This window comes from Rutilus rutilus, assembly GCF_951802725.1.
Source record: "Rutilus rutilus genome assembly, chromosome: 4".
Taxonomy (NCBI): Eukaryota; Metazoa; Chordata; class Actinopteri; order Cypriniformes; family Leuciscidae; genus Rutilus; species Rutilus rutilus.
Genome location: NC_140212.1, coordinates 32697175 through 32724901, shown reverse-complemented (window position 1 = coordinate 32724901; position 27727 = coordinate 32697175). Strand labels below are relative to the sequence as shown.

The 27727-nt window shown below is 37.8% G+C and overlaps 1 protein-coding gene across 3 annotated transcripts in view; it reads left to right on the top strand.

Annotated features, from left to right (window-relative positions):
- Positions 1-27727, top strand: part of LOC311289695 (NLR family CARD domain-containing protein 3-like) — an 80517-nt gene that overhangs the window by 30768 nt on the left and 22022 nt on the right. For 2 of the 3 annotated variants that reach the window (XM_084407917.1, XM_084407918.1), the window contains exons 5-8: positions 811-984; positions 1111-1284; positions 1413-1586; positions 25724-25897. In XM_084407917.1, coding sequence (XP_084264043.1) covers positions 811-984; positions 1111-1284; positions 1413-1586; positions 25724-25897 — 696 coding nt within the window. The remainder of the gene's footprint in view (positions 1-810; positions 985-1110; positions 1285-1412; positions 1587-25723; positions 25898-27727) is intronic. The other variant, XM_084407919.1, reaches the window with a different exon arrangement.

The window sequence follows — 27727 nt, the reverse complement described above, 5'->3', positions numbered from 1 at the left end:
TTTTCGCCCATCCCGTCAATTCGCACGTGTCTTGTAGTAAATACACAGGTTTTACTCCAGCAAAAAAAAAATTACTCCATAGAGGTACCTCTTAGATTTACAAAGATGTTTTGCAGTGTCAAGTTGTGAAAATTAGACTATATTTAAACTATATATAGACTATCGGTAGACTATACTGGATCTGACAGCAATGTCACAACACACAAGTGTTAGTAACAATGTTTTTACCTTGTGTTACTATTGCTTTGTCTGTTGCAGATCATTTGATGTACTGAGCACCGCAGTCAAATGTAAAAGTTGTGATTTGCTGTTCTTTTCTTTTCTTCTGAATTCCTGGGGTTAATGCATTGGATAATCGGAAGGAAGAAAGCATATAGAGAATGATGCTTTTGTTATTGTTTTGATCCAAGTCATTCTATGTAATAGTTTTATTTTGAGATAAGTTGTAATGTCTTACTGATGACAAAACAAAATGTTTCATTTTATGTAAAAAACAAAAATGTTTCAACTATGTAATGAGATATTCTTACATCAGAAGTTTTCAAAACAATTCCACGTGTAATGGCCGAGCCATTGAAAATTATTTTAAACATTTACCTCCAAGTCTTGAATGGAGGTCAAATTAAGTTATCATAAATTAAAGTAACTGAAAATACTGTTTTGATGTTTTATGAAAAGAAAATTGTTTTGACTTTGCTTACATCACTACATTCAAAGGTTTTTTCAAGTTATTTATATTCCAGATTATAAACCCTTATAAAACCTACCTGATAATCATAAATATTGCTGTTTGTTTTGTTATTTACACAGGCTATGTAGCTGTAATATCACTGTTCATTGTTGCACGAGTTTGTCTTCAGTTCTACAATCCACAAACTGTGTCCTAAAAGAGCTGGACCTGAGTAACAATAACCTCCAGGATTCTGGAGTGCAGCTTCTTTCTGATGGACTGAAGAGTCCAAACTGTCAGCTGGAGATACTGAGGTTTGAGTTCAAATACTTCATTGTTCTTTCTTTTTTTTGCAATAATTGAATTATAAAAAAAAAAAAAAAAAAAAAAACTGTTAAGATTTATTCTGTATGCAATTACATTGTGTTTTTCTTCTTTAGATTTCCCACATGCAATCTCACTGCTCAGTGTTGTGAGAGTTTGTCTTCAGCTCTACAATCCTCAAACTCCTTCCTGAGAGAGCTGGACCTGAGTAACAATGACCTGCAGGATTCTGGAGTGAAGCTTCTTTCTGATGGACTGAAGAGTCCAAACTGTCAGCTGGAGATACTGGGGTTTGAGTTCAAATACTTTTTTTTTTCCTTTTTTTTTTTTGCAATAATTGAATTATAAAAAAAAAAAAAAAAAAAAACACTGTTAAGATTTATTCTGTATGCAATTACATTGTGTTTTTCTTCTTCAGAATTTCAACTTGTAATCTCACTGCTCAGTGTTGTGAGAGTTTGTCTTCAGTTTTTCAATCCTCAAACTCTGTCCTGAGAGAGCTGGACCTGAGTAACAATGACCTGCAGGATTCTGGAGTGAAGCTTCTTTCTGATGGACTGAAGAGTCCAAACTGTCAGCTGGAGATAATGAGGTAAATGGTTTTAAAATAATGAACTATTCTATAATCAGGGATGGACTTAACCAATAAGCAAGTTAAGCAGCTGCTTAGGGCCCCAAGGAAACAGGGCCCCATCTGATTCTTATATTCAAATTTAGAATTTGAATAATATAAACCATAAAATGATTAAATGTTTAGTTTCAAATTAAATTACTTGTAAATTATAAATTTTAATCATTAACACAAAGACAATAGGCTGTCTCACAAGAGACATTTATTTCTTACCTCAGAAAAGAAAGTATACATGCTTTTGAGATTTATAGGCCTTGTGGTTCATGTCATGATTTTATTTATCTTGATTTATCAAAATGAAAGCCTGTGTGCTTTTCCTGTGCATGCTGGTGCGAACTGCTGTGCACTTAAATGAATGTACACAGGAGTGGAACTTTTCCTTATAGCTGCAGTCTGTAACATTTTGGGTTAAGAATTATCCAAAATAAATTTGAGCAAGTACATAACTAGCCAGTTTTCAAAACTATCTGCTTGCCTTAGCTCGATTCAAAATGGTATGCTTGTAATAATGTTTTTAATTCCAATGGTACTGGTGGATTTCCTCTGGAAATTCGAGCATGTCATTACGTCACATCTGTACACATAAAGAAGATGTCTCGGCTAGTAGGCTATATTGCGTGTGAGGATGTTGGAGGTGGAGATTTATAGCCTTTTCTCACAGCACTTGATATAATTAAACTTTTCAATTTGATGGCGGATCCACAAAGGTTAAAACGACAATCACCAGTGACAACTGGAGATTCACCCGTTGTAAAACGCGAAAAACTGGACTTTGGAGTGGCTACAGAAAAAAAGAGAGAAAATGTAGTCACGCAATGCTGATATTGTTAACGTTAACAATTTGAGAACAAAGTATAATTTGCATGGTTTGACGTGATATGATAAGCGATCGTTAGATTTAATCAGCGTGATTTACTGCAATGCTTTTTTCCCTTAGTTGGTCAGAACAAAAGTGGATGTTACTTTTGGGGCGGCAGTGGCACAATGGTTCATGTAGGTTGTCTACAAACCGTAAGGTTGGTGGTTCCACCTGACCAAGTGTCGAGGTGTCCATGAGCAAGACACCTAACCCCAGCTGCTCCCGACGAGCTGGGTGGTGCCTTGCATGATGTAAAGCGCTTTGGTGGCCATAGGTCTGTGAAAGCGCTATCTAAATGCAGTCCATTTACCATTTTACCATTTACTTGTTCAGATGACATTTTCTGGTGAAAATTCTTATGTTGGTCATACTTCCAAAAAGTAGAATCTGTGATTGCGAATGACAGTATCCACACCGGCGCGGCGACTGACAGCCGCACATTCTCCTCAAAACATTGGATTCATCCGTACTGTGCGTGCCAAGGCACAACGCATGTAAAGTTGATAATTCTGCGAATAACTGCAATTGCAGATTTCAAACAGAGATGGCAACAAAGAGGAAAAATTATGGACTGCAGCTTTAATAATAAATTACATTAATACAGTATGCCTTCACAATAAAGAGCGTATTGCATGGGATTATTGTCTGAATCCATTTTTTTTTTTTACCATTTAAAAGGACAAGTGCAAGCATGATTTATTTTTTTATTTCTTCTTTTGTATTCCAAAAAAAGGTAATACGGCTTTAGAATAACATCAGGTTTTCTAATTGAATTTGCACAATCCTATAGACCAGTTATGAAGCGGCAAATAAACCCCAAACGTTGAGACAGCAAAAATGGATTACAAAAGTAAAGGAACCTGGAATTTACTTAAGTCCACTCCGGCAATAATAATACTACTATCACAATATATGATTTTGACACCAAATTTGGTAAGATGAAGATTGAAATTGCGAAATGGCTTTAACCCTCTGGGATCTGAGGTGTGTTCTGGTCCCTAGAGAAGTTTTGACATGCCCTGACATTTGTGCTTATTTCTTTTACGTTAAATAACTTTCTCTTGGCTAAAGTCTTATAACACTGTATTCAGCACAAACCCTGCTACAATAATATGTGAGCAGCATGTTTGTCAAAGTTAGTAGTTTTGAGAAAATGGCATTTATGTTTGGTTAGTGAAAAACATATATATTAAAAAATATTAAGTCTGGGAAGACAATGACCCCTCCCCTAATGGGATATCAAGGTGAATGTGAGGGAACTTGAAAAAAGAATGCGAGGAGATTTAAAGAATGGCTTTTTTATTGTATTTTATTTAAAAGGCATAATCCAAACATAACGAAGGTCAAAGGCACATTTTTGAGCACACTGAGACTTGAACATTTAGTTCCTGTTCAAGATACCTGCCATTTCCAAGGTGTTTACTTTTTCTTTTCCCATGCACTGACTACTGATGACAGGGCAGTTTTTTCTTCAGTGATGGAGCTTAATTTACCATGTTCATGTAGAATATCAGTCCAATGTTGTTGAACAGCTTGATGTTGGTACAGCTCTAAGAAAAAAAGAAGAGACTTGTGTGAAAGTTTGACTCAGCAGGACTCATCAGTGGCATCTGGTCACTTAAAAAAAAAAAGAAAAAAAAAAGCAACTGAATATTTATTATAATTATTAGTAGTAAATAAATATATAAAAATATCTTCCAAAATAAGTATGGCTATTGTGATAACACTATTTCATTATTATTTTTAATAGAAAATACTGTATTTAAGAATAAATATAATAATATAGTAGTTCATAATTTGACTTTACAGAAAACTTTTATTGAATGGGAAAACGGCAGGGTGCCCTGTTAACATGAAGATATGAAGAGTTCAGATGCAAAAGCCTCTAAATGCCATCTGAAATTTTCTTCTATAATGATAATTTTTAGCAAGCTTGTATATTTAAGTTCAATAATTTCACTTAAATGATAACTAATAAGTAATTTTCATTGCCATTTAAGTGAAATTATTGAACTTAAATATACAAGCTTGCTAAAAATTATCATTATAGAAGAAAATTTCAGATGGCATTTAGAGGCTTTTGCATCTGAACTCTTCATATATAAATCATTAGTGTAGTGTACTGAAATGTTCCCTTCTAGAGAAAAACATTTGGATTATCATGTTTATTTCAAATTTCGTTAGAGAGAAATAATAATCTTTCATATATTTTACCGAAAATGGGGTGGTGTGAGCATTATTAATGTTAGTGCTTTGTAAGTGAGCAGCAATATTTCAAAATGTATACGATGTTTAATAGGGAGCCAATGCAGTGTTGACAGAACCTGACTAATATGGTTATACTTCCTGGTTCTAGTAAGAACTCGAGCTGCTGCGTTTTGGACCAGCTGTAGTTTATTTATTAAGCGTGCAGGTCAACCACCCTTAATAGCATTACAATAATCTAGCCTTGATGTCATGAACATATGTTGTAATTTATATTTTTTGTTTTAAGATGGAAGTATGCGGTTTTACATATACTAGAAACTTGACTTTCAAATGAAAGGTTGGTATGAAAGAGCACTCCCAGGTTCCTAACCGACGACAATGAAGATTTGACAGAGCAGCCATCAAGTGTTAGACAGTATTCTAGGTTATTACGTTAGGAAGTTTTTGTCCAATAATTAGAATCTTTGTTCTTTCAGAGTTAAGTAGTAGGAAATTACTAGTCATCCAGTTTTTTATATCAGCAATGTGTTCCGTTAATTGGTAAGTTTCGTCAGAGCGTGAATAAATATAGAGCTGAGTATCATCAGCATAACAGTGAAAACTAATACCATGCTTCCTAATGATATCTCCTAATGGTAGCATGTACAGAATGAACAGCAACGGTCCTAGTACTGAGCCTTGTGGTATGCCATACTGAACTTTTGATTGATAAGTCATCTGACCGTTATCAGTTTGTAGCAGTAAATGAAGAGATAAGTATGATTTAAACCATGCTAATGCAATTCCACCAATGCCAACATAATTTTCAAGTCTATTTTAAAGAATGTTGTGGTCAATAGTATCAAATGCAGCACTAAGATCGAGTAACACTAATAGAGAGATACAATCATGATTGGATGATAAGAGCAAATCATTTGTAACTCTAATGAGAGCCGTCTCGGTACTATGGTACGGTCTAAATCCTGACTGGAAATCCTCGCAGATATCATTTCTTTCTAAAAAGGAACATAGTTGTGAAGATACTGCCTTTTCTAGTATCTTGGACAGAAAAGGTAGATTCGAGATCGGCCTGTAATTGACAAATTCTGTAGGGATCAAGTTGCGTTTTTTTTTACCAAGCGGTTTAATCATAGCCAGCTTTAAAGTTTTTGGTAAGAATTCTAATGACAAAGATGAATTGAAATTTAAGAAGAGGATCTAACACCTCTGGAAGCATCTCTTTTAATAGCTTAGTCGGTATAAGGTCTAACATACATGTTGTTGATTTAGATGATTTAACAAGTTTAGAAAATTCTTCCTCTCCTATAGCAATGAATGAATACAATTTTTCCTCAGGGAGACTACAATGCACTGCCTGATGCGATACTGTAGTAGACGGTTGCATAGTTATAGTTTTCTCCCTGATATTATCAATCTTGTAAGTAAAGAAGTTCATAAAGTCATTGCTGCTGTGCTGCTTGGAAACTTCTGGGCTTGAAGATTTATTTTTCATTAATTTAGCCACTGTTCTCCATTTTTCTGGCTGGTCTCTTAAGGACCTTAGTGTGCTCGTTGTACCACGGCGTTGGACTATTTTCTTTAATCTTCTTTAAGCGCAAAGGAGCAACTGTTGGAAAAGAGAGAGTCAATAGTTGTTGCGATATCCAGTTCTTCTAAGCTATCTGGGATGCTGAGGAGATGAAAATGATCAGGAATATTATTAATAAAGCAATCTTTAGTGGCAGAAGTGATAGGTCTAACATATTTGTAACACAGAGTCGACTTTGCAGCCTTGGCTTAAATTAAGTATACACAAGACTATATAATGATCTGAGATGTCATCGCTCTGCTGCAGAATTTCAACGGCATCGACATTGATTCTGATAATATTAGATCTAGAGTATGATTACGACAATGAGTAGGTCCTGACACGTGTTTTCTAACTCCAATAGAGTTCAGAATGTCTTTAAATGCCAATCCCAATGCATCTTTTTCTTCATCTACATACATACACTCTAAACAATGCTGGGTTAAAAACAACCCAATTTGGGTTATTTGACAACCCAGCGCTGGGTAAATATTGGACAGAACACATGCTGGGTTATTTTGACCCAGCAGGTTGGGTTTTTATACATTAACCCATCTGCTGGGTTGTTTTTAATCAGTGCTGGGTCAAACAACCCCCATGCTACAGGTTATTCATTTTAGATAATAATAATAAAAAAATGAATAAAAAAAATATATATATATTAATAACAATAACAACACTACTGTTTATTGATTCAATTAAAGTGTTTATTCCAGGAAATTAATATAATCAAATACATTCATGTTAAAAAAACAATTAGACATCTGCAACATAAACGGAGGCCCACAAAAATCATTTGTGCTAAAATGTTGGTATGTTAAAAGATTATAAAATGGTAAGATTCTCAAAATTCAAAACTCTACACTAATAAACTGTAAAATAGCCTATAGCTAAAGATTCTCTTCACAAAGAATACAATAAAAAACACATAAGTACATAGTACATTGCAATTCACTTAAATAAGCAATCATTTAGTCCTGTGCAGCAAAAATGGGAGGCACATAAAAACTCTGCGTATAAACAGTAAGTACAGTACATACATTACAATTCATTTTAAATAAGCAATCATTTAGTCATGTGTAGCAAAATAAAAAACATGAAACTCTATACCTATAAACTGTAAAATAGCCTAGCTAAAAATTATCTTCACAAAAAGATAAAAAAATAAAAAAACTGAGTCAACTGTTCCAGAGTTTCCCCATTCACCAAAAAACTGTCCAGCCATTCCAAGCTCCAAGACAAAGGGGAAGGGCTTTGCTTCTCTTTGCCTTTCCAGGTAAAGCACCATGTTGGTTCCAGACTAAATGAGGAAAAGACAATATCAGACACAGATAATTATTTAAAAGTGTGTCTTAGGTTTTCATAAGATTAGTCTTAAATTAGTTAAATACCGTCTTAAATTAACTTAAAGAATTAGTTCACCCCAAAATATAAATTTCCTCATCATTTACTCACCCCAATGCCATCCAAGATATCCATGTCTTTCTTTCTTCAGTGGAAAATAAATAAAGTTTTTTTGAGGAAAACATTTTATTTCAATTCTACACAGAACGGACCTAAATGGTAGAGACTCTGAAGCTGCATTGAGACGGACATTTGAACCTTCTTTGAATGTTGGGATAGTTGGTTGTCATTAAAGTCCATTCTGTGTAGAATAATCCTCAAATGTTTTCCTCAAAAAACATAATTTCTCTTCCACTGAAGAAAGAAAGACATGGATATCTTGGAAGACATTGGGGTGAGTAAATTATTAGGAAATTTTCATTTTGGGGTGAACTAATCCTTTAAAGCAGTGGTTCTCAACTCCAGTCCTCGGGACCCGCTGCTCTGCACATTTTGTATGTCTCTCTTATCTGACACACTCAAATCAGTTCATGGAGTCTCTCCTGACGAGCTGATTCAGGTGTGTTAAATAAGGGAGACATACAAAATGTGCAGAGCAGTGGGTCCCGAGGACTGGAGTTGAGAACCACTGCTTTAAAGAGTTGTGAGAAAATGAAATGCGTGTCAGATCCAAGCAGCAATAACCATAAACGATTAAAACGATTTATCGTGCAGCCCTACAAACAGGTGTAAAGAAATGAGCCTGCTCTTTTTGTCCCCTATTGTTTTACTTACCGGTTGTACATCAATGAATGAGGTTCTTGCCTCTTGAATAGTTGGCCGAAAGGTTTTGTGGCCAATCTTGTACACAGGCGGGGGAATGACAGGCAGGATTGTAAGTGCTAGTATGCCTTTGGAATCTAAGAATAGAAAAATGGCAAATTAGAATTTGTTCGGTCATCAGCTTTTAAATTAAGCAAAGTGCATTTCTAACTAAGGTCAACTTAGAATGAGTGAAATTAGCTTAAATATATAACAGTTAAATATGTACTCTGGTAATCTGAAAACATTTAGTGTTATTAAAGGGATAGTTCACCTTAAAATGCAAATTTACTCACCCTCATGTCAAATTTACTCGCCTCATTTACTCACCCTCACGTTGTTCCAGACCTGTTCAAGTTTCTTTCTTCTGCTGAACACAAAAAGATTTTTTAAAGAATGTCAGTAACAAGATAGTTGACGGTAGCCACTGACTTCCATAATAGGAAAAAAGTACTATAAAAGTCAATGGCTACTGTTAACCGTTTTGTTACCAACATTTTTTCAAATATCTTCTTTTGTGTTCAGGAGAAGAAAGTCATTCAGGTTTGTAATAACATGAGGGTGAGTAAATGACGACAGAATTTTCCTTTTCAGGTGAGCTATCCCTTAAAGCAGTGCTTCTCAAACCCGTCCTGGGGACCCCATACCACTGCACATTTTGTATCTCTCCCTCATTTAACACACCTGATTCAGCTCATTAGTACAGACTGCAAAATTTAAATTGGGTGTGTCTGATGAGGGAGACATCCAAAATTATGGGGGGTCCCAGGACATTTGAGAACCACTGCCTTAAACCAAGAAAGGGTCAAACAAGCAAGGCTATCTATGAAATTACACTGACAACGACTAAGCACAGAAGTGGTACCCTATGCCAGCCCTACAATATAACTGGTTTAAATTCACCCTACATGGTTTGACATTAAGTCTTGTCATGTGCTTGTACGTTGGTACTTGTACATGTAAATTGGCCATTCATGTTTTTGAGCTTATTGTGAATGGTGTAGCAAACTTTGTTAAGGGTTAGGGTTGGCACTGGATGCAACTGTGAAAAAAAGATTACCTACAAAGAAAGAGAATTTGAAATGCAAAATTGTTCATCACATATTTACCAGCAATTTTTCAATGAGGCACTCAAGATTCCAGTTGAGGAGTTTTTGTTGAACAAAAATGTCCATTGCTGTAAAAGAAAAGAAGGAAACATCTGATTCGTAATATCTTTACAAAGTTAGCATGTCTTATACAATGCTTTTAAAATAAATTTTTATGCTGGCTCCAGTTAATTAAAAAAAAATATATATAAATCATTTTATTGAATCATTACTTAAAAAATAATTTTTAACAGCTTAATTAACTATTGTTAATTCACAAGACTGTAAACAGAAGAAATGTTAATTTTGTGGATAATTAAAAAAATATTTTATAAAATCACCTGTAGATATTTCATAGAATATTTTTTATTCATTCCAATGTATTAGTCTATCGGTATAACAATCGCCTGAGGGCTTTGCGGCCATTGACTTATTTGATTGCAGTTTCAAGATAAGTAAAAATAATAAATAAATGTTGTTAATGTTTATTCTTCCTGACAGTTTTTTTTTTTTTTTTATTCATTCACGATTCAATGATCATCATAGTAGTTAGTTATTTTAATGATTGTGAACCAAATTGCATGACAAACCAAAATAATAAATTGTATTAGGCTATTTAATACATAAGCTTGGTTCCTCCTAAGGTTTTTTTTCCTCTCCATTCTGTCACCTGATGGAGTGTGGGTTCCTTGCCACTGTTGTCTCTGGCTTGCTTAGTTAGGGGCACTTAGTTTTCAACAATATTATTGATTTAATTGCACTGACAATATCAGAAGATAACTGAACTGAACTGAATGACTCTTTTTTTTCAGAGCCGGTTTAAGACCAAATTGTACTTCAGTAACTACTTTGATTATCTTCACATAGTTTCTGAACGTAACTGAAGCAACACTGAACTGACTTCAAATGAACAAAGACAGTTTTTGATAAGAATTGTACTGAGCTCGACGATGACATCACTGTTTTCTGCAGAAATGCTTAGCCAAATTGAACTAAGGCGCACGCACCCAAACACAGAACATACTGCAGCATAAGAAAATATTTTATGTAAAGCTACCTTTCGAAAATGACTAACAAAAACAGTTAAATAATAGGTAACGTTAGACTTACAGCTTCTTTAGCATATCCAGCCACTAGCCAGTGACGTTACACTGCATCCATCCAACACCGCCGAGTCAAGTAACCCGCAACATCTCTGGAGATAAAACAGACACCAACAACTGTACTTAGACATTGTGACCGTGTTATAATTGGAATAATTGATGACAGACCGTGTAAAAATAATGAATGTTATGTGTAACGTAACGTTAGCATAACGGTCGCTAGTTCGACAGACGCAAAATCTAGACTAGAGCATTTGGTCCGTCGTCAAAAATTCATAGTTCATTTCAACATAACTTCTTGTTGACTTTCTGACTTCTTTGACTAACGTTACTTAACGTTAGGATAGTTTTAATAAAACAGGGTTGCTCACCTTTATGCTCGCTCCTGCTTGAACCTCTCGTCCTCCTGTTGACGTAGTGAATAGTGATTTGAACAGTGTGGACAAAAGCGGTGCGCGCGACTCGCGAGGAGGTAAGCGCTGGGTCAAAATTTCCAAAACAAACCCAAATGCTGGGTCATTGTCAGCTGATTCCTGAGAAAATAACCCAGCAACATAGTCAAAATGCTCAACCCAGCATTTGGGTTTAAAAAATAACCCAGCATTTTTTAGAGTGTATTAAAGGCAGGGTAGGTAGGATTTTTCTAAAAAAAAAACATTCCAAATTTGTTTAAACTGTCTTTATATACCAATACATAATTAAAATGTAAGTACTCTGAAAAAGAAAATATAAAAATCGAGTGACTGTAGACCTTTTAATCTGCAATAAACACAGCAACCATTCACTCCCACCCCCTCCCTTCTGAGCTCTTTCCAAAGCCACGCCCCCAAAACACATGAACGCGCGACGCCAAACGCTCAGGCTCAGCTGGAAGACGCATTTATTACCTGAGACGAGTGGAGAGGAAGGAGCGCAGTACATACAGTGACATCATGTCAGAATCACATGTAATAAAATACCTAACTTTATCACTATGAATATAAACAAATAAGATTTCTTTTAGTACTCACTATCAAGCTAGCATATCGATAATATCGATAAAAGTTTGATTCGGTAACGAGCTATATTTATAAGGCAAAACTAAAAACAGGTTGCATTGATACACGTTTTTCCATTACCATCAGTTACACTGTGATGAAGGTGAATTTCGTGTAAGATTCATAACATATACGGTGTTTTGCATGTAAGAGTTTCCATGATGAAAACATTGTTGACTCTAATGAAGACTAACGTACACTCCGAGTCCGGAGACAAGTACCGCATCGTCGGTTCGAGGACAGGTCCGGGGATGAGGGCGAAGCAGAGGAGGTCGTTCAAGAGTGCGGGCAGGGTCCGAGGAAGTAGTTTTTGCCTTGTTTGCCTTCGCTGACTGCATATGCAGGTGCTTTGAGCTGAATATTACCGGGAACGGTGACATGTGATGAGTGCACGCAGGGCAGCGTGCGCAGTGGGGCTCGGTCACGAGACATGAAGGCATCTGATTGGTTCTTTACATTCGCACCGAATGGCAGTGATTGGTCAGAGTTTTTACTGTCCTGCAGCTGCTACAGAGGTCTGATTTTTTTCATTCCTTTTTCTGAACACATAATGTATTGACTACTCTCAGGATAGAAGGACCATTTCACCCAGTATAAAAAAAAGTGTTTCTGAACAGGATTGCCTACCCTACCTTTAAAGTCTTTAATTATATTTATATTACTATAAATTACAGCAACACCTCCCCCTTTGCCTTTCAGACGAGGCTTATGTTTATAACAATAATCTTGGTGGGTGGACTCATTTAAAAGTAATGTAATTGTTTGGTTTCAACCAGGTTTCTGTCAAACACAGCACATCTAGGTTATGATCTGTGATCATATCATTTACTTCAAAAGAACTTATTGTTAGGGATCAACTATTCAGCAACCCAAGCTTTATCATTTGTTCATTTGTATTATATCTGTTTTTTATTTGTTGAACATCAATTCAATTTTTACCCTTAAATGGGTTTGGGAGTTTTTTGTATTTCCTAATTCGTTAATAGACACAGTCTGTATATGATGATATCTAGGTGAAAGAGTCTCTGTGATTGGATTTATCTGACCTCAGTGACGTGAGACAGCTGGCAGACAGTCGGTTTAGCCAGTCTATCTGCTTCCTGACCTGAGCCCTTAGATTGTCATGTTTGAGCTCTAGGACTATGCACCATATTACTAGAGAGAAGAGCAGCACCATCCCAGGAGGGATGAAAACCATCTCTTTTCAACAGGTCAGGTTTGCCCCAAAAACGTTCCCAATTGTCGATGAATTCTATATTATTTTGTGGACACCCCTTAGACAGACAGTCATTGAGTGAGGACAATCTACTAAGTATCTCATCACTCCTGCGAACTGGAAGGGGGCCAGAGCAAATTACAGTGCCTGACATCATACTTGGGAGTTCACACACCTCTTTAACGTTAATTTTAGTGATCTCTGACTGGCGAAATCAAACATCATTAGTGCCAACGTGAATAATAATCTTAGAGAATTTATGATCAGCATTAGCCAGCACTTTTAAATTCGCTTTGATGTCAGACGCTCTGGCTCCCAGCAAACATGTGACTATGGTGGCTGGTGTCTCTATTTTCACGTTCCGTGTAATAGAATCGCCAATAACTAGGGCACATTCAACAGGATTCACAGGGGGGGTTTCACTGAGTGGGGAGAATCTATTTGTTATGGTAATCCGAACGGAAGAGCGGTGTTTTGTCCCACTACTACAGCATCTCACGGTCACCCAGTTGCCCTGCTGCACGGGCTCTATAGCCGGAACCGAACAATCAGGGACGTGCACAGGAATTTTGAGGGGCAGTTGCTCTGACCTGAAAAAAGGGCACCTTGATTTGACCAGCTTCAGCTTTGAAAAGGATCGTTCTACCGTTGCAGTGGACACGGCTAGAGTGGCATATATTTTGATTAGTTTGAATAGTGTGGGGAATATGACGTTAGCATTGTTTTCCTTGAATACTTCGAGCATAGACTTGACTGTCCTCTTGGGACACTTGTAAGACGCATGGAAGACTCTCAGCTCTGTTTGAAGGTTGGTCTCTTCCCCCTGAAGTCCATGAAACTCACATAGTAAATGTGCTGTATCAACACCTTGGCCAATATCCTTCCACTGCTCCGGGTCAGTGAGTCTCTGCAGTGACATCACAATGTCCCGAGTCTTCCCTTCCCCGTAAAATCTTCTCTCAAGCTCCTGTCTCAATCTGTCCAGAAAGGTATAGTATGTCCTTCCCCTGTAATATTCCTCCAAGGTCTGGACTGCATCATCTTCTCTTGCTGATTTGGAAGTGTATTTCAGCTTTGCAGGGACTTTTCTTTGTCTACCTGGAATATTTGTGGGAATGCTTATGTCATTTTCCTCTGCAATTGTTGTGGCAGTGTTGTATATTTGTGAGAATTTGCTGTCTCTCCTCAGTTCCACTACTCACTTCAAGACACCATCTAACACAGAGTAAGCAGCAGCCAAGTCCAGGTCATCCTGCTGGAGTACTTTTGAGGCAACTGATGTCTCCATGAACACTGGCGTTGCTATTTCAAGACACAGCAAAAATTCAAAATCTATGCTGCTCAAAAGCATTTTAGCGTCTCCTGCAGCCAGATCGGGGGTGTCCCACTCTCAGATCTCTCAAGTACTGTAGGGCAGCAGGGAGGACCTTCCTAATTGTCTTTAAAGCATCTTCCCTGCAGCTCCACCGGGTGTCTGAAAGCCTCTGTAGTTCAAGGACACGTTGGTCTGGATTCATCGCTTTTTGAGTATCCACAAATGCAGCATGGCGCTTTGTAGAGTTGGCAATGAATGTGTATAGCCTCTCAACGACTGTGAAGAAATCCACAAAGTGCTTGTTGGATTTTGCACTCTCAACTAAAAGAGATTTAAACAGTGCATGGCAGTGCACATATAATGCTCTCTCATTTTGTCTCTGAATCCGGGACTGCAGCCCATTGTAGCGTCCACTCATATTGGCAGCTCCATCATATCCCTGTCCACAGACATCTTGAATGTTGAAGTTGTTTTGCTCAAGTAGCTTTATCACTACATTCTCCAGTGCCTCTCCCGTTGTTGATGCCACATCACATAGTTGGACAAAGCGTTCCTTTATAGTCATGTAGTGGACATATCGCACAACAAAGGACACCTGCTCAATATGTGACACATCAGTGGGTCTCGTCCAGCAAAATAGAAAATTGTGATGCTTCTGTCACCTCCTTCTGTATGATTCGTTTCACATAACGACTAAGTGCTTTTATGAGGTCGTTTTGTGTCCTATTGGACAGGAGAGACACCTGGCACCTTTGGTTTGACTTTGCTTGTTTTTCCTTGACTGCATCAAGATGAAGCCCGAGTACGCTGTCATATTGGCCAAGCAATTCCACCAGGTTCAGAAAATTTCCTCTATTTGAACTTGACAAGCCTTCTTCATTTCCCCTAAAGGCCAAAGCTTGTTTTGCCAGATATAATGTGATGTCTATTAAACGGAACATAATCTCTCTGTTTTTCTGCCTCTCTCTTTCTTTGGCTGCTTCCATCTGAGAATCAGCTACTGCAAAAGTCCTCTGCAGTGTATCTTTTGTAAAGGCATTCCACCTAATCATGCTTAGCATAATGCAATTCACTGCTGCGGTGCTCCTTAATCTTCACTTTGGCCTGTCTCCACAAGTTTATCCCTACAGACTTCCATCCTGTCCTGCTCTGAAATATTTCCTCATTCATAAAATTCCTGCAGCTAAAGCAATACATGGCATCATTCAGTGGAGAATATTCCATCCAGGGGTCATCGTTATACCATTGGGCTTGAAAAGAGCGCCCATCTGGATTTTTAGGGAACTTTATCATAGGACGACAAGGCCCAACTGAATTGGAAAATGTGATGAAGGTCTGATCGTATTTAAGATTGTTGCTTTGTACATGAGCTGGATCTGTGGGATTAGCCAACCTCAGCAAAAAATCTAAATCTTTTGACTCTGCCCTACTCGTCATCTCAATATCTTCTCTTGCTGATGCTCTCGTCTCCCTCATCTCATCCTATTGCTCATCTATCATTTCCCTATTTTGCCAGTCTGTCCTGATCTCATCTGGGATTGGCTCTGGCTCTCTGAATGCAGCTGATGCACTGGGCTCATCATTTATCCAATTACATATTATTGTTATTGCCATTATCATTATTATTTTAATGCCCACTAGTGGTATTTATGTTCAGCTCAGGCAAGATCTTTGAAATGACCTCTAAAATAGCCTATGTTTTTTTAGATTACAGTTATTTAGCATGCAACTCTTTAACCCTATACTTTCTAGCATGGTCCTCTCATCTCATATTTGGTGATCATCACTTAGGCCTACCTGCCCTATGTGCCTTCTCCTGGTCCACATTTTCCTCACATAATCTGGAGCAGGGATGGGCAACTTCGGTCCTGGAGGGCCACTGTCCTACAGAGTTTAGCTCCAACCCTGAAAAAAATCGCCTGCCTGCAATTTTCTAGTAATCCTGAGGACCTTGATTAGCTTGTTCAGGTGTGTTTGATTAGGGTTGAAGCTAAACTCTGTAGAACAGTGGCCCTTCAGGACCGAAGTTGCCCATCCCTGGTCTGGAGGCTTGTGACTGCTCCTCCTCGTCTTAAATGTAATGTAATTATGAAACATTGCCATTTGTAGGCTAAAATAGTCTGGTTAATTAATCAATTGTGACCCTGGACCACAAAATTTTTGAATTGATATTTATACATCAATGGAAATATTATGTATTCAGCTTTCAGATGATGTATGGTTTGTTAGGATAGGACAATATTTGGCCGAGATACAACTATTTGAAAATCTGGAATCTGAGGGTACAGAAAAATCGAAATATTGAGAAAATCGCCTTTAAAGTGGTCCATTTCTATTGGCGATAGTGCTGCATCCATTCACAAAAATAAATGTTTTATATATTTAAGGTGGGACATTTACAAAATATCTTCATGGAACATGATCTTTACTTAATATCCTAATGATTTTTGGCATAAAAGAAAAATCTATAATTTTGACCCGTACAATGTTTTGTTGGCTATTGCCACAAATATACCTGTGCAACATAAGACTGGTTTTGTGATACAGGGTCACAATTCGTCTACACAGTGTCATGTCATCTTTATCACAGTGCAAAGTCTCTGTCTCACCTGCTGGTTGGCTTTTTCGCAGCCAACCCTGCAGTGATGTGGTGCCCTTTGCTGCCTCCCTTAATTGTCTCTCCCTCTCCTGAATCCGCCTCTTTTCAGTGGGCATCTTGGCTTCAAATAATACCCAAAATAGTGATAGGATTTAGGCATTTAACCATTTTGAATAAAATATTTAATGTGATACATTACTTCCATCATTCATTCTTCTTGCTAAAACGAAATGTGAGAAACTAACTATTAGCAGACAGACATGTAGCTTAGTTTGCCTAATGACTACCAAAAAAATAGTAGCCTAGCTAGGCTGCTTGTCTGCAAGCTTTCCGTCTGATTATTTAGGCTAAGCGTGGCAAACGCAGCCTGGATTTATTAAGATTTTAATTCATTTCATAAAACTTGATGTATAACAAGTTACGAATGATCATCATCACAAACTCAACTTTTCCGACAACGTTGAGACGCCTCATCCGACAACCGCGACAATCTTCTTCTAGGGAGCGCCCGCTCATGCAGGCTCAGCTCAGGTGCCGGTCACGTGCAGCGCTGCAGCCACGTAAACAGAGTTTGCCCTTCCCCTACTGACTTTCACTTTCGGTGCCTGAATGGAAGTGAATGAGGCTTTTCGATTTTTTTTATTTTTTTATTATTATTATTATTATTTATCTAGGCCTACGTGAAATTCTGCATCCATTTGTACCGATTTTTTATTTAATTTTTTTCCTCGGAAGGGCAACGTGAGTCGAAAAGGGCATATGGGCAGTTGCCCGGGCAACCTGAACAATGTTCAGAGTTCACAAAGCTAGTTGCATCCAAAGCAGTATCTAAAGCCCTTGCACTCTTACTATCCTCGATTAAAGTTTGGATGCGTGTCTCTAATTCTGAAATCTTCTCCATCAGCCTTTGCATTTATCACATGTAAAGTCCTCATTGCTGACAGAGAAGGCTATACTATACATGTGACATGAAGTGCAAGTGACAATAACAGGACAAGACATTACTCACCGTGTTTGTTGACTAATCCTAATTACCACAGTTATTGATAAGACTCGTAAAAAGCGCAAGAAAAAAAATACAGCAAGCACGGATGGCTAGGGAGATACTAGTGTGTTGTGCTAGCGATAACGATTTAGATAAAAACTAGCGATGTCAGATTAATGTGATATCAACATATATTAGATATAGTCTAATATTGCCTGAGTAAATTATATTTAGCAATATAAACAAGGAATGGTAGTAAATAAAGATTCAAAAACAGAAAGCTATACAGAGCTTACAGACGCAAACCAGCAGCAAGGCAGACAGGAGCAATCGATCAGACAGGATCTTGGTGTGTGTGTTAGTTCATTCAAGTTCAAAAGAGAACTCGACGGACTCCACCGTGCTGTCTGTCTGTGTGCATGATACTGACTAATATTTCTCTGCATCGTGTGTGTGTGGATGTGTGTAACATTACACGACATTCACAGACAGCGCATTCTCTGTGGTCTTGTCGCACTAGAGCGTGATCATATAATGTAAATCTAGGTAAAGGATGACAGAAAAAAATAATTCTACGTTATTGCACTAATATTTTAATGCTTTATTGGACAAAAATTAATTGCATGCATTAATGTTGACAGCACTAATATAAAATCTACTAGAGTATTTTTTACATCATAACAACACGCGCGTATTCATGCAAATACTTTTAAACCATTAAAGCGTGACATAAAAGAAAACGCGATGTGACTGCCCTGCTGACCAATGTTCCCTCTAATTTTTTTCAGCACTGAGCAAAACATTTTTTTTCTGAGCGCACATTTCAGTACTGTGAGCAATTCGCAACCACACGACCTGCCAAAAATGACCACGAGCCTGCGTTAGCCATAGGGGATTCAAAGAGATGACAGCAAATGCATCAATATGTCTACAAGGTTGATATTTATTCAATATCCTTTATAATGGTTGGACTTTGGGAACATTTTAAAGATGGTGTTTTACCAGTCAGTTTAAGTCAAGTCAAGTCAAGTATATTTGTATAGCGCTTTTCACAATACAAATTGTATTAAAGCAGCTTCACAGTATTAAATTAAAATAATACAACAAAGTGTGTTTCTAGTGGAATTTATTGATTGATAAAAATAAATTAATATTCCCAAAATATCCCCAACTTATGGGGATATTTAAGTTTAAGTTCAAGTTACAGTTTTTATTTCACTTTTAGATGAAATACATTTTAATTTAATCATTAAAAAAAGTACCTGTATGTAAGCAGAACAGTGTTGATTTTAAAACTGTGTTGTAACAATGTTTAAAGTGTCTGACAACAATAAATATTCTTATTATAAATAAAACTGCCTAGTTTTTGAGCTGTGCATAACTGTAGCTGAATACTATGCTACTGTATTTTAATATTGGCCATTATGTGAGCTTGGAGAGCCAAATATTTTCTGAGGTGGTAACTTACTTGGTGTAAAAAGTTTGAGAACCACTGGCCTAAAGGATATGTATGCGTACCGTAAAACTTCAAATAATAGCCCGGGCTTTTATTTTCCCCAATCGCCGAACTGCACCGGCTTGTATTTGAGACAGGCGTCTATATGAGACAGGCCTTTAATTTAATGAAACTTCACCCTGTGCTGCAATATACATTTAGTTTGACATTCATTTACAGAAATCAGCTGGTTGAATGGAAACTGCTGATGTTAACGGATTTTCAGGTGATATTCTCAATTCATTCAGTAAACGGACGCTCTGAGGTAAAGTGAATTCAGACTGCAGACTTAGCAACGATTGTATTTGTACAGTACAATCATAACATAGTACAGACATGATCTTAATTCCACAATGTCCTTAAACATAACTATATTGCTGGCCATAAACTGACAAAGTGCGCGTCTGGTGCGGTGTGCGATACCTCGAGTTGTCATGGACGCGACGCGGCGCTTCTCGTCCGGTGTGCGATACCTCGAATAGTCATGGACGCGGCGCTTCTAGTCCGGTGTGTAATACCTCGAGTTGTCATAGACGTGACGTGGCGCTAACTCTCTCTGCCTGCCTTGCTTGCGCTTACAGCTCCTGCCCAGATGCGCAGGGCTCTCTTGCTTGCGCAAATCTGCACCATAGAACTGGCTTAAACCGACGATCTGACGGGTTTTAGAAGATTAAATACAACCCGAAACTAAAAAAACAGACCGGGCCTCTATTAGAGACCGGCCTTTATTTATCCAAACCTGTATCCACACCAGGCGTGTAAAATAGACGTCTATTTGGGACTCGGCTATTATTTGAAGTTTTACGGTATGTAAACATTCTAATGTACATCCAGCTTGGTTGTCACATGTCAGTATTTTAAATGTTTATTACCTAGCCTGCATCGCCTTTGATGCTCAGATGTTTAACGCCTAAAAAAAAAAATAGTTTGCGCGGTCTGAAAAATCTATTGCGCGGCCACTTCGATTGGCCTGCGCGGCCGCAGCTTAGAGGGAACATTGCTGCTGACACAAACACGCACACACACACACACACACACAATTTACAAAACTTTTCTTTCCTATACATGTCAAAAGAACATACTAACCAATACATGCTACTTTTACCAATACCCCAATGTCTATTCTGTCCCCTCCCCCACTTCAACAGTTATTCGTCAATTCATGACACCTCACATATTTTTGCATTTACATCGACAATGTGCAATTATACCCCTTTTATAGTTACCTGCTGTCATGCTGCCATGGCTTTAGCCTCAGACACTGTTCTTTTGGCACTCTGTGGAGACTCATTGAAGGTGAAACCAATGTCGTTGACCACAACCATCTGTGGACTTGCCACTGTTTGCACTGCATGTCCCACCACTTTTTCAATTCCAACAACATCACGTTGGATTTTCACTTTCCATGCCTCACCGCACAGCAGATGCTCCTCGGCATTTTGCCCTTCAATAAGCAAATGAATGATGCCACCAGGTAACGCCTAATGACTGAATTTGTCACATTCAGAACCATTTCGTTACCATCTTGTAAGAGTGCGACTCGTGCACTGGCTGTAAACTGGTAATTTTTTTTTTTGCTTTCTGAAGATTTACACCGTTGGCATCTGTGGAACTGTAAAGCGGTATTGAAATCAAGCTGCCACGTCTGGCATTTTATGCACTTTTTTGATATGGCAATCTCAGCACGAACGATGCTCCCAGTGTAAGTGGTTACCTGCTCTTCCTCAACTTCAGACTGTCCAAAGGAACTTGCTCCAGCCATCTCTTTGATTTCCACAATTTCAGTATTGTGAATTGTGGTTGGGAACACACATTCCAGATATTCCTGTGTGCTCAGATTGTGTATCTGATATGAATGACCACATAGCACCAGCCCAATCTGTCCCGCCCACAACTGCAGTTTGATATGTCCAGGTGAATCTTGAACATAGCATGTCTGAGTCTCCATGTTTGCACCCCTTATCTCCACCATCTCTATAGCCACTTAAACATCACATACTTTAACCTCTATTGTGCTAACCTAGAAGGGAAAACATATAAACAATTATATGAGAAAACATTATATCACATAAAAACAACCAAACATAAATAAAAACATTATTTCTAAACATATATCTAGACTTAACATCAATAGGAACTGGGATCTATATTTTGTCCATCAGTTTTATTTTGATACACATGATACTATAACATTGCGGCTATATGAAAACAGCCTTTACTGTTATAAAAATACAGATTTATGACCATTACTGGAACTGAAGCTTTTAGAATAAACCAGTCCCGTATCTCGGAAAAATACCAAACACATGTGATCGTTGTCGAGTGGTTAACCAAACCAATCATTGGAACAACTGTGTCGTCGCTCTGGAGAATCTGCACAAAATGACAGCCAACTGCTCTCACAGTAATTTTAAAACATACGTCACAAGCACATAACGTCAGCACTGTCTAAAGACAGACACTATTTCTAAGTGGCAATGCACTTCTTGAAGTCAGCTGGCAAACAATCTGTGCAACACTGTGTAAACTCAAACAAGCCTAATGTGTGCACCTATTTGTTAGACTAGAGTGTAACTGTGTGTGTGTATGCACATGTATTTGACTTTGATGTATTTTATGTATTTTTGTTTAAATGCTTTGTTTAAATTTGGTTTACTCGCACAGCAACTACCAGCTGGCCTCCGTTACACTCACCCCCCAAACCTCACTCCCATCCGGGTCACGGCACCAATGTAACCCCTCTCACCGGGTCCTTCACACCCCGCTCCGTGCGGGTCTCGACCCGGGTCTCCGGCATGAGAGTCAGGCGCTCTAACAAGGAGGCTAAAGACTGCAGTCTCTAGCGTCTGTCGCTAGAGCGCCTATTGAGATCAGAGGAGTGAGGTTTACTCGCACAGCAACTACCAGCTGGCCTCCGTTACATATATACTTAATTATTTTTACTTTAAGTTATCTATATTTTTTCAGTCATTATTACTTACCAGAACAGCCCAACTATACTTTTATTAATATTACTGATAATGCACAATAAAATAATTTTTTTTAAATAAATACACTTACGAATAACAGTAAAATGAGGCTTGCACATGCCAATTTAATTTACGCTTGATATCTTATGTACACTTTCACAAATCTTACCCTGAGCATGAGATTCTTTATGGCATCATTTTACCTTCATATAAAGATAAGTTTTAGCTTAGCAATAGCATATAAAAACAACTAGAAAGAAAGGTAATGTGCTAGAAAAGAAACAGTGAAGCGCATCTTCAAAGATGGGAAAAAGTAGTAAACTCTGAAATGAATTTGGTCATAACGGTCAAATTGACCGTACACACTTCAAGGTAGAATACTCAGAACTATTTTGTGTTTGGCATTTTAATAAAATAATAATGTTAGAATAAAATATGCACATATTTAAGAAAAGTCAGGGTACTATAGCTATATGGGTTTTATTTCAACAAAGTTATTACATTGCAAAATTTAAAAACGGTCAAAATGACTGCCTTGGTAGTTCTAGTGTTAAAATATCTGAATTAAGTTGTCTGAGATTACCATTTGTTCTTGTTCATTGGCGGCAAGACAGCAACATAATGACATCATATTAAAAAGAGAACATCACACACATGACAAAAAAAAAAATGTCTGGACCTTTATAAGGAAACAGCCAAGCTCGTTAGAGTTCATCTTCCTCCACCTGTGCCTGTTTAGTTCCCTCATTCACCTTTTTTGTGTATTTATACTCCCTGTTCTGTTCTACCCTTTGTCAGTTATTGTTTAATGTCATGCTTGTCTGCATGTTTGTCACCAGAAAACTCTTATGTTGACTATATTCAGTGATGAGCATCTTCCTTCCTCGGCTACCTGTGACAGCTACGTGATTCCCAATTATTTCACGATAATTAATTCTAGTATTTGTACAGGTTTTATCATTTTTGTAATTTGTTGTAATTATTCATTTAATTTTACCTGTGAAGCAGATTTGTTATGTGACAGCATTAATTAAAGCTGCAGTCGGCAAGATTTTTTTTATCATATTCACTGAAACCGACACTATGCTCCGACAGAACAACATAAATCAGCTGGTTTTAGAAAAAAAAACGTGCTTCTACCTCCACCTAGAGCCTGTTATTTGTTTTGCAAAAATTCACTGCTCCCGGTTCTTCTGGTCCAATCAGCGCAGGGCTGTGTGAGATCTGACTGTCAATCACAGTTCGTGCACACACCACAGATCCCCCTCCTCCCCCCACATGCACACGCCTGAAGTTCGCAATCTACTAACAAGCTTCCAATTCCTCAGTTATTTATATCTATGGGTAGATTAGCCAGGGCAGCCTACCACCGAGTACTCCATGGTGTTGATCGATGCTGAAGAGACGGACACCTTCACAGAAAATCTGGTGCACACGCACTGACGAGCACAAACTTGATGGGAGGGTGCTCGGTGGTAGTGGGGGAGGGGGCATGAGAGTTGTAAACATTTTGGCTAAATCCCCTCAATCTGCCAGACTTGCCGACTGCAGCTTTAAAGTAGCACAGCGGACAGTATATTTTACAAACTTATCTGCATCTCCTGCATGCGCTGCATCAAGCCACTCCCATAATAGCTGTCACCATTCAAATTAATGCACAGCAGGGCTTAGACTAACTGTTGGAGCCATTATATTGAATTGTATTTTTTGACACTAGAGGACGTATGATTATTTTGACTACATTGAAATAAGGTGATGAGTTACAAGTGCGCATATGGGAAGGTCAAACAAACTTTTTGACCGTGCTGTGTTGAGCGTTGTAGTGTGCAAGACTGTGCTCATGCCCAACAGTTTTGAATTTTTGAATTAAATATTTTGATTTGCAGTCAAATTAGCAGTTTGCAGTATTTATTTTTTTGTTTTATTTGTTCTTTGCAATGCCAAGTGGACAATACATGGATTTGGCATATACACATGTATTCCGAAGTTATGGACAATGAATTTATTTTATTCAAGGCAAAGGCATGCGTCAGAAACAGACAAAAACATAAATGCATCCCTACACTAACTGTACATCATGTGTGTAAGACTCCAATAAAATTATTTGGTAATTATTACCTAACAAATAAATCTCAGTGAGTAAAGCTGTGTCTATATTATGACAGACTACACAAAATTATGTTATTTTCAAATTAGTTTAACCTGTTAAGCTGCAACCCCACTTTTGAAAAATCCCCAGAAATGACATACCATCATATAAGTATGATCTCATTTGAAAGCTGACACCTGGCAGTTTATTGTAAATGTAGAATTAATTATTGTCATAATGAAAAAAAATGTTATAAATAGCTTCAAAGTTTTGTACAGTTATTAGAAATTTATTTTTATGAAACATCCTCATGAAAATAAAATTGAAGTTGGCACTGTAGCAATCTAGAAATGCACTCCAGCTAAAGCCACGTCTAAACATTTTATATTTAAAATCTGAAGATGGTACGTCTAAAACTCTGTATTTAGTTAAATGTTTTTCAAAATCATGTCATATGACTTTATTTTGATTAGACTCTAAAATGCTACTAATGTTTATTGTCATCATCTAAGCATCCATTCAGTCTTTTGTCTTGTGGTACAAACGAGCCCCATTCAGTGTCAGTCTCCCCCTGCACACATTCACACCTCTCCAGCCTGGTTATGGCTCTAAATATGCATTTCTTTTGTCTGCATTATAGTTACTAACGACTGGCTATTCACAGGCTATTCATAGGGTTTCATATGTTTGGGGGGGCCTCCATGTCCATTTTGCTTGGGGCCCCCAAATTCCTTCAAACGGCCCTGAATCTGATAGTAACTTTGAAAAAAAAAAAAAAAGAAACGCTTCAGTGCGCGGGCGCACTGGCAACGGTTAACAGGTTAAGCATCACCTCACTGCTTAAAAAAAAAAGATGCAAACTAATAATTTTTATATGAAATAAGTAGGTCCTGAGCAGTTTTGAGTTTATGGACCTGTTGCTATGACAGCAACTCCGTGAAGAGCTTCGAAGAACCTAACAATCCTGGATCTCTGTTTTTGGGCCACTCATAACATGGATTTGAAAATGCAACGTGCCAAACATTTTCCCAAATTTGTAATGAGAACTGTATAAAAACTTGTTCTAAAAGTTTTAAGTTTAAGAACTTATTTAGTCTGTATAAGAACTTATGAAACTTAACAATTAAGAAACATTAAGGTGTGTCACTTGTAAAATTTACTGTCATTACCTCCCTGAGGTTTTCTGTTAGTATAAAAAGCTTTATTATTATTATCTTTGAATAAAGAATTTAAGTATAAATGTGTCTGATGACTTAACTACATTTAGAAAAGTAAATGAACTTTTAATCATTCACACTTCCACAGACTCTTGTTACTTTTGTGACAAGACAACAGCTGCAAATACAAACTGCTCAGGTCAATGTGTTATAGTAACTGAATACCAAACTAATGTCATGTGGATTGTTGATGTGTGTCTTTGTAGATTATCTGGCTGTATGGTGACAGAGGAAGGCTGTGGTTATGTGTCTTCAGCTCTGAGTTCAAACCCCTCACACCTGAGAGAGCTGGATCTGAGCTACAATCACCCAGGAGATTCAGGAGTCAAGCTGCTCTCTGATAAACTCAACCATCCGAACTACAGACTAGATACACTCAAGTATGTAAAGCAGGAAGAGTTTGATTAAACAGCTCTAAAACAGCATTCACTTATTACAAACCAGCAGGGCTGGCGAGTGCCTATAAGTGAACTTGTTTAGGGTGGCAGCACAGTCAGGACAGCAATTTTAAATTAAATTAAAATTGTATTTATTTATTTGTTGGACATTTGTTTGGAATTATTACTTTTATATCAACAGGTTATCATCCCATTAGTTATTCTTAATATAAATGAACATTCCTTTATTCTACCTAGTAATGCCACTTCCATCCCGCCCCCGCCTTGTCAAGAGCAATAGTTTTGCCGGCCACTGCAAAACAGTTAGACGTTATTTCTTTCATACATGTGCACAATTATTTAATTGCTGAGAATTATTATAAATGTACAGTTAAAGTAGTTCTAGTCAGGTCTGGACTGCATTAGAGTTTCAGTTATTTCAAAGGTCCTTACAGCCATTGACCAGACAAATAAATATATCAGATAAGACAAAAAATGACAAACTATTTTCATGATTTTCACATAAACGTTTTATTTGCCTTCTCCCGCTCTTTCTCCCATATAAATGCCCACACATACAATACAGACACACATACACGTGCACAGAAACTTGTAAGTTCTGCCCAGCGTCTTCATCAGTAAAATAGTTTTGCAACTTATATGTTCCTTTAGTATTAACAGTCATACTACATATGTATACAGTGATGGGCATCATATTCCTATAGGTAGACGTGGATCAGCTGATGCAAGCTTGACTAACGTGATCTGCCAGAACTAACGCTACGCTTGATATTGTACACTTCAGTTAAGTGCGATCTGTTGTGATGTCACAATCAAGTTGAATTGTGGGATATAGAGCTGCTTGAAGTGTACATCAGAGTAGACTCACTCCCTTGGTTAAAATCGAGGGGTCAAGGGTCTTTCCATATAAACTTCCCTCACCCACTTCACAAAGTGGAACGCACTTCAAAATGGAGACAGGGATTCCCCCAAGGGGAAGTGCTTAGGGAAGTTCGTGAGTGTATGTCTAAGGGGCTGTTTACACCTGGCCACTTCATGAGTTTTCTCAGATTGGAAAACGATCCGATCGTGAAAAGACCAGGTGTAAATGCCCTCCGAAACGCATTCGAGACGGATTTGAATCCGATCGCTCAAACCACTTCAGGAGGTGGTCTGGGCCGCATTCCAGGCGAAACTGGACATGTGGTTTCAACAACCAGATGCATTTACACTTATGTAAATTGTACTCCTCCCAAAAATGCAAAAAAAAATAAACGTGTGAGAGTGTGTTATAGGCTATATGTAATGTTATAGCCAGATATGACGACGCTACTGTAACATGCATCACCGCAGGTGAGAAGCTGAGCATCTTTTCATTAAGCCAACGTGCAAACTATCGCAAATCAAAGTGAAAGTAAGTCGCAGACGCTTAACACACAATCATCATCGTTAAAAGTAAAGAAACAAAATTATCTTACCAGGGCTGTTGCCGCTCTCTCATATTGCGTTCGATGACATGAACTTCATTAAATCTGCATATAGCGCGGGAATTGAGGATCGGATTTAAATCCATTTCGCAAAAACACATTTATGTGACCAGGTGTAAATGGAATCGTTTTGATAAATCAGATAGCTATCCGATCTGAGAAAATGCATGAAGTGGCCAGGTGTAAACAGCCCCTAAAAGTGGAGTGAAGTGAAATGCAGCCCTGTAGGGCCAATGCAGAGCAGAGCTCCAACCCTGTTCAAACACACCTGAGCAAACTGATCAAGGTCGTCAGGATCACTACAAAATCACAGGAAGGTGAGTTTGATCAGGGTTTGAGCTTACTT